At 37.9% G+C, this 8,801-nt stretch overlaps 1 protein-coding gene across 1 annotated transcript in view; it reads left to right on the forward strand.

Annotated features, from left to right (window-relative positions):
• ESCO1 (establishment of sister chromatid cohesion N-acetyltransferase 1) overlaps positions 1–7,828 on the forward strand; it is a gene marked incomplete at both ends in the record, with an annotated part of 31,152 nt that extends 23,324 nt beyond the window's left edge. The window contains 4 exons of the mRNA XM_082014660.1: positions 1,380–1,469; positions 3,926–4,069; positions 4,986–5,173; positions 7,681–7,828. Coding sequence (XP_081870786.1) covers positions 1,380–1,469; positions 3,926–4,069; positions 4,986–5,173; positions 7,681–7,828 — 570 coding nt within the window. The remainder of the gene's footprint in view (positions 1–1,379; positions 1,470–3,925; positions 4,070–4,985; positions 5,174–7,680) is intronic.
• Positions 7,829–8,801: the final 973 nt, after the last annotated feature.

Raw genomic sequence — 8,801 nt, forward strand, 5'->3', positions numbered from 1 at the left:
TGACACTGCTGTTTACTGCCTTTTGTGTTCAGATCACTATATATATATATATATATGTATGTATGTATGTATGTATATGTGTATATATATATGTATATTCAAATAGGGTCTTCATTTGTGTTGGTATTTACTGCAACTACTACTGGGAAGAAAAGCACGCAGGACTGAAATGGTGTCTGTGTTGCAACCATTGCCTTGCTGGGTGCTAAACTCACACTTAAGTAGTTCCAGGGCTACCCGCAAGTAGATACATTTCTAAAATTATTCTCTTCATGTCTTGTTTGGGGTAAGGGCATAAAATCAGCATGACTAAAACGAGATATAGATCAAGTATTATAACACTTAAGTGTGTCATTTTTTTGTGGTAGTATATATGGCATTCATTCAGTGCCAAATACCATTGTTTGGTCTTTAGTTGATCGTTATTTTATGGGAAGGTACATATTTGAATGAGAATTATTCCATCAATATTGTTTCTTCAAAGGCTTTTTTTATTTAAAGTTGCTTTGAGTAAGACTTGTGGATCAGCCTTTTTAGTGGCTGAAGTTACTGCTGCATTCAGTATTTTTAGGTCCCATCAAAGCAACTTGAGTTCTAATATCTACCAGTCCCATCTTACTAGATTTAAGTGGCTTTTTTGTTTTGTTTTTTTCCATGCAGGTACTGCTCATTATTCACCACGAGTGTGGATCTGAAGACGAGTTAATTACCTCTATTTTTTTGAGTATGTTTATACTTCAGATACACACAACGTAGCCTCCTTCCCCATTAGATACTTAGAAGGTAGTTATAAAATTTTTTCTAGTATCCTTCTTGTGGCTTTAACAGTTATGATCAGTAACAAAATAAACTATTCCTTACATTTTGGGCAACTGCATGCCAATCAGTTCACTTAGAACCTCCTGGAGGTCTTTCGCATGCCAAACTTTAAAACTGAGTGTGTATTTGTGGAGGTAACTATGTTAAAAAGAAATATTTTATTAAAACTTAGGGGATTTCCCATTCACTGGACTTCGAAAAAAGAAGTATTACATAGGTTTGGAAATCAGTTATGTGAGCCGAGTTTGGTACTTCTGTTTTGAAATTCAGTTTGCACTGCAGTCCTGGGGGAAAAAATTTAGTTGGGAAATTGTAAGGCACTTTCACAAATTGTTTCTACATTTAGTTAAGCTGTTGGATAAATTGTTGTATAAATAAGATCATATTATATCTGTTGTGCTCATTTTAAAAAGCTAGCGGAAGTTTCCTTCTCTAGCAAAGCAACTGCTAAATAGTGTGAAGTCTCTGGATAAGTTCAGTGTCTAGAACAATAATATGCCATTTCTGTTTGTAAAAGTACCTCTTGTGTATGGTTTAGATAAGTGTTTTTTTTTATTTAGGGTTGGAAAAAGGAGAGAATTTTGGCTGAATATCCTGATGGAAAGATAATAATGGTTCTTCCTGATGACCCAAAGTATGCACTTAAAAAGGTATGGTGAATAGGACTGGACTTGTATATCTTGCCTGGTTTGATACTTTAAGATAAGTAATTAGCATGTTCATAGAAAGTTTGTATAATTTATGTGTGAGCAGTTGAGGTTGCGCTCAAAACTGCAGTGGTTCTGTAGCTTTTTCCACAGACAGGTCAGACATCTCACTCTTAAGCACACTGCTGTCTTCATAGAGAGGATGGTTCTGAGCAGGAGTGGAAGGCAGGGGTGGGACGAACATCAACCTGTTGAGTTTGTGTTGGTTTTTTTTTTAATAAGTGGTTGATTTTACATTTTTTTAAAATACATGTTGAATATCTGCCAGATATTTTATGTATTATAAACTTCCTGCTATATTTAAACAAGCTGAAATGTATTGACATTATTACGCAGCATGAATATGGCACCATTTTCTAAATGATTTTTAGATAACAACAGATTTATGCGGAAAGTGGCCTCAAAGTCATGTAGTCTGTTCCTATGTCCGAAGCAGGATCAGCTCTGGTTATGATGCATCTCACAACTTCCGAAAACTTCTACTGCTGGAGGTTTTTCTGATTTCTTCAGACTTTGTTACAGCGCTTCCCTATCCATAACATTAGGAAATTTTCCCTAAATGTCCAGCAGAATCCCTGTACTAGAGTCTAAGCTCATTAGTGCAAATCATACTGCTGTAGCTGTAGAAAACATCCTTCTTCTCCTCTTTGCAACAGCTTTTTTGTTCCTGAACAAACTCTTGATTCTTTCACCTTAAGGAGATTGACGGGATGTGCTGTTTTTTAGTTTATACTAACTTCTAAATAATGTTTTATAGAGCTCTGATCATTGTCATACTCTCCTCTAGATTATTTCCATTTGTGCCATGTCTCATGTGTCTTTTGAAACTCTTCATCTAAAACTGGGTGAAGTACAGTAGTGGCAACTTAGGGCAGCAGGGTACTTCAGTGTCTTGCTGGCTAGCCTGTGCTCATACATCTTAATATGTCATTACATTTGTTTTTTCAGTAGCATGGCATTGATTCTGTTTAACTGGGGATTTGCTGTGACCAGTAGGTACTTCTTTACAGTACTACTATCACAGGATCACGAAATGGTTGAGGTTGGAAGGGACTCTGGAGGCTGAATTGATGCCCAAGACAGCTCTTTCTGATGGCATGACTCAAGTGTCTTTTCTTTAGCCTAACATAAATTTTTTTAAGTTACTGAATTGAAAAGAAACTACCAAGTTTCTTTTTACAATATTTAATGCAGCTAAGTTTATTAAGTTTTGTTTTTCTGGTGGTATTACCTTAATTTTAGTACACTCATTGCACATTCATTTTTTACTAAGATGACTGAAGAAAAAATTACTTAAAATACCTAAGTGGGGCAGATGAAAGGAAGACTGTAGCAAATGAAGTAATTTAGGATATATTTCACTGTAGTTCTGTGTGGTTAAAGTTGAGAGGATCTGCAGCTGTCACCACTGTGGATGACTGACTTCAAGAATGGTTACTTAGTGTTTCAAATTGGCTAATTGGACCTGTCATTGAAAGACAGGTACCTGAAGGTTAGATCACAAAGTAGAGAGTAACTGATGCCGTTACTTTTGAAAGTTATTCTCAAAGCATTTTTTAACACAATTTTCATTTATCAGTACTAACTTCCTATATTCATAGTATCAGTAATTCTATTTTTGCTTTACTAATGTAACTACCACATACATTAAAGAAGCTTATGCCGTTTAATGCACCACATAGGAAAAGCCACCTTATTTCTGTCTCATATGAGATGGTAGAGGGATGATAGAGGCTGTTGCAATGCCCAGTTGCAGCTACAAGAATCCCCCAGTAAAATCTCCCCTCATACATAAGCTTTTGTTTACATTCATGCTGGAGTTTATATATTTCTTCTAAACTTGCTAACACTAAACAAGACTTTATTTTTGGTTTCACTTACTCTTTGTAAAGCTGATGGAAGAGCAGAAAGCTTGAGGAAAGAGACAACAGTTATTCATTCCTTTACAACAAATGCATACATTTTCTAGCTGCTTTGGCACCGTGCTTGTTATTATCTGCTCAAAACCCTTAAAGGATTAGTTCTTTCAAGACTTCAAAAATAACAGAAGAAAAGCTTCAAATAAGCTAGTTTAACTTTTGGCATAGATTTTATTTACTTCTAGAATGTCAGAGACCACACTTTGATTAGCTGTATTCTCTCTATTAGTCTTTGACTAATTGAAGTTTGGACTTAATGGAAGCTGACTTAGAGGTCTCTACTCTTCCTATTTCCAGCCGAGTATTATTTAAGGAACACTTATGTGGACTGATGTATTGCAGGATACTTAGGGTAATCCTTAACTTCTGAAATAGCTTTCAGTGTTCTAGATACCTTAGTGCATTTTTGCAAATATATATATTTATACAAATATATATTTACATGTGTTTCTTAAACAGCATTTAAACTTATTTTGACAGGTTGAAGAAATTAGAGAAATGGTAGACAATGACTTGGGATTTCAGCAAGCTCCGCTCATGTGTTATTCTAGAACTAAAACTCTTCTTTTTATTTCTAACGACAAAAAAGTTATTGGCTGTTTAATTGCAGAACATATCCAGTGGGTAAGTGATTGAATCGGAGAAAGGCAATCTGTGTCAGTGGTTACTGACTGTCTTCCTCATACATTCTGGAGCTATAGAATTACCTCAGAGTTTAAGTCTAGTTATTTAGCAAGTAAGTATTCCCTGTATGCTTTTTTGTCAGAGGAAGACACTTTTGGTGGTAGACCATTCTGAAACATAGTTACTCGTTTTTGTATAGTTGACAATGAGCTGTGACACACGCATGGTATCATACTTGGCTCAGACCTGCTCATCTAAGAGCTTGCTACGGCCGAAGGGTGGAATTTTTCTTCCTCTGCCACTCTTATGCTAGCTCTGGCTCTCCTCTTGCTTGTTGACAAGCAGATTCAGCTCCCTGCTCGGCAGAAATCCAACATGGGTGAAAAGTGGGTAGTCTGTAAGATTGCATTGAAACACCAAGGGGTCAAACAACTCCACAGCGAACAGAAGGAGAGGGCAGAGCTGTGCAGTGGAGAGCAGGACAAGAAGTCGCACTGCCAGTTACAGTACTAAAAACTGATGTCAGAACTTTGTTGCGTATTCTGTCTGTTCCTTTGTAAACTGTGGTGTTTTCTATCATCCCTTGGGAGTAGCAGACAAGAAGCAAACCAATCTTAGTCAAAGTCAGAGAAATTGATGCAAACACTTTAATACAGGTAGTAATAAGAATTGGAATATTTGTTGCTGTTATTTTAAATCAGATAAGCATTAGAGGGTTTTTTGGTTCAATCTTTTATCATCTGTTCCAATTTTGAAACTGTTAAGAGAAATTAAATGAGACGCAAATATGCAGTCTTTTGGTAAGGCATTTTGGCAAGTAAGTGTGTTTAACTGAGATAAATTACACAAGAATTATTTTGTTCAGTCATTAGTGATGCTTTTATAAAGTGACACATATTTTTTACATCACCTGCAGGGCTACAGAGTTATAGAAGAGAAGGTTCCAGAAGTCAGTTCAGAAAATGAGAAAGTCATATTTGAAAGACAGAAAGCATGGTGCTGTTCAACTTCTCCAGAACCTGCTATTTGTGGGATTAGTCGAATATGGGTATTCAGCATGATGCGTCGAAAGAAGATTGCTTCTCGGATGATAGAGTGTCTTAGGTAATATAAAAGAAGTTTGTTGGTTACATGTGTTTTAGATGGAACTCGATCCAAGACATTTATTGCTTTGTGTATCTCAAGCTTTTATTTTTAAGCTGCTGGTGATATTTGGGATGTAGGTTTGAACACAGTTGACAGTTCCAGCGTTATGAGGAGTTCAGTAACTAACGTCAGTGTTCTGCAATAGCTTCTTTCACAGAAGTCTATATGCGAAGTGCAGTTGTGATGAGTCACCGTAGCAGATTGCCGGTGAGCTTGGGTAAATTCCTCTGAAGTAATTATGAGTGAAGGAAATGAGACTCTCTTTGGTCAAAGTGTGAGATTACCCAAGTGTTAAGGATTGGGACCTAACCATTGGCTAAATGTCCATTCCATAGGTGTAGAAAGGGGGAGAGAACAGAAATGAGTGCGCTGAACTATTTGGTGTAGTCTGGTGGCTTCCAACTGTACCTTTTTTTTTTTTTCAGTTTACTTGGGTTCATTGAGCCTTATGAGATATTTTCAATTTCTGTAGAGCTTTAGTAGCTAGTGATGAGTGTAGTCAGCTGAATGCTAAGTGCTTGACCCATAAAAGGACTCAAACATTAGTGCTGCTGTTTAGATGAATATTAACAGTGTTGAATCTTCAAACCTTAGGTTTCTTCCAGTGACATTTCCTAGAAGTTTAAGTGCCTGTTCTGAGTAATGCCAAGAACTACCCAAATCTTAGGCTGCTGGGCTGCCAGGTTTGTGCCAGGTGCCTGGCTAGCCCCATCTTGTTGGAGTTTGTGGCACAGGTACTGCTGTGTCTGCCAGTGCTTGCCCTGTTGGGTATTTGGGGAGCCTGGCAAAGCTCTGCAGAATGCATCTAGCCTGGCTGGTGGAGCAACTAGGAAGTTCTTATCAGATCACATTCTGTCAGAACTATTGACTGTGAAGCTGTATTCAGATAAGCATATTAACTTGATGACTTGGTTATGTTTTTGGCTGATTTTTAATTGTGTATTCAGTAGCTTCCTCTAAACTATTTCTAAAGGAAAAATTTCTTCCCCAAAGCGATGCTGGAGTTTTTCTTTCAGTTACAGCTCTAAAGGATCTTTACAATCAATTTTAATGGTTTGCTGCGGCTAGCAAGAAGGGGTCTCAGTCTTGCTCTTAGCTGTGCACTGTGTCTCACCTTTTGGTGTCCTCTCGTGCTTGTTTGGCCTTCCATTAGCTCATTGCTCCATTAGTAGAAAACAGGTTCACCAAACAGAGCTTTGTGTTATACTGGTGTACAGTTGGTTTCTAGAAAGGTCTGATGAGCTCCAGAGTTGGTGCAAACAAGGGAGCCCAGAAAGTTGCAGAAGGCAAAGGAAAGGAGTGAGACTTGCTTTTTCATGGCAGTAAGCAGTTAGATCTGCACAGCTGCCAGTGAAACTTCAACCTAAATGTCTTTTGTAGCAAAAGGTAGTTTGAACAGGACGATTCTGGTAGACAGCTAAATCCTGACTTCAAAATGTTGAAGGCTTCCTAGCAGACTTTTAAGTCCATTTTGAGAATGTCTGCCCCGTTTCACTCGAGCTTTCACAGCTGACCTGGAGTCACAAAAACCTGGTCAGACAGTCTTATCTTATTCTTATCTTGCAAAATCATCTTCCTAAATACACTAAAGAGAAGGGAATAAAGCTGGTAACAATTAAAAAGGATTTTGTTCCTGTTGTCTTTTCCTCAAGATTTAATGGAGATGTCCATATGATTTAAGTTCATACTTGCTCTCCAAGTACATGTAAGTTTATTTAGTAAGAACTGAAAAGTTAACTTTAATGGGAGTTTCTTAACTCCTCCTCAGGTCTTAAAGCCTGAGTTCAGTTTTCTAAATTTGCTCACATAGCCATCCAGAAAAGTACAATGGTATCCCTTGAATCTCTCTTCTTCCTTCAAATAAGAATAAAACAAAATATTTTCATGAAGAAGTTAAGCAAATTGAAACTTCCTTTTCATATAGTTATTACTGAAAGCATATCACTTACGAATTATACTTTACGGTTATGTTCTTAGGTGTTCGAAATTAATCCAAGGCGTGCTCTCATCCAAATATCAAATGTTTTTTTTCAAACCAGGAATGTAAGTTTCATTAGGTCTTTTCAGCCCCCTCCATAAGCACCCTCACTTGTTTGTAGCTTGTTTTCATTCTTAGTGATTGTAGTCATAGTCCTAGCAGTCTATTTTCTATGAAGAAGTAGTTGGACTGAATTCAAACTTTTTTGAAACTCTGAAATTGAACTTGGTGCAGCTCGCAAGCACTTGCTCTGTACGAACATTTCTTCTAAAATACCAAAACTTTACAAAAACCTTCCAGAACAAGTGATTCTCCTTGGCATTTGGAAAGAGATAGCTCATGTAAATACAGCCCACTCCTCCTAACAGAGCTGCTTGCTTTTGAATGTCCGTGCCACTTAATTAATGGTTTGTGACCTAATAACATAAATATTCTTGCATTATTCCTCGAGGGTAATTCTCTCTCTTTTCTTTTTCCTTTTAAACAGGAGCAACTTCATATATGGCTCATACTTGAGTAAAGAAGAAATCGCTTTCTCTGATCCCACTCCTGATGGAAAACTCTTTGCGACGCAGTACTGTGGCACCGGCCAGTTCCTGGTGTACAACTTCCTCAATGGACAGCACCAGACTTAACTGCTCCCGAAGGAATTCTGTTTTCATTGGGAGACTTCTGCCAGACTGCACTGACTGGGTGCAGACCTTCAGCAGAAGCCAGGGCCATTTTTATTACAGTGAACTCAGGACTGGTAACAACCGAAAGGTTGTACTATTTTATTAAAATTGTAAACAATGCAGTAATAGGCTAACTTTGTTTTTTTTAAAAGAAAGATATTTTATTAACTTTTACAAAAGTTTGATTGTATTTTATCTAGCTAGTCATGTTTACATGCAGCAGAAAATTGTTCATAGTGGACTGTAAACTAATGCAAAGACTCTAGTCTCACTGACGAGTACGTGCTGAAGTTCCTAATGTGGTGATATACCAGTGCTGCTCGGTACTGTAACCCTGATCTCCTGCCACCAGTTCCAGCAGCTGGGTGAGGCTGTTGAACTCTGTCAAGCATGCAATCAAGGCTATGCTCAATTGCATCCAGGCAAGAAGCATTATGGTGCAGTCGTCATGGGTAACAACCCTCATGGACTGCATGGTGGCTTCCGGGGTGCGTTCTGTGCGCTGCTAGGCGTAAGGGAGCCTACTAGGTGTTGGCAGCGTCGGAGGCGTGTTCTACCCCGTCCCCTCCTGCCCCAGATCAGGTGGAGTGAAAGGTGGAATAAGAACCCTGAGGAGTGGTGTACTTGTCATTTTGCTTCAAGTACTGTACTGAGTATATACCTTTGTTAGTGGACTTCACTTTGATACTTGTCACTCCTTCATAAATCTTTCCTCTTTTAAAGGGTTTGTATGTTGAAAAACTGCTGTGGCCTTTCTTGACCTGTACATAATGTAGATAGATTAAAAATAAAATACTTGATAGCTTTTTTAAAGTTACTCTTATACTAAGCCTGAATGAATCTTTACTACGTTTCATACTTTTTACGTGTGAAATATTATAGTAGGTGGCTGCTGGCTGCGTGTGTTTTGAAGCAGTCTCTGGAGATCACACAC

The sequence above is a fragment of the Phaethon aethereus genome, assembly GCF_964289735.1.
Source record: "Phaethon aethereus genome assembly, chromosome: 2".
Lineage (NCBI taxonomy): Eukaryota > Metazoa > Chordata > Aves > Phaethontiformes > Phaethontidae > Phaethon > Phaethon aethereus.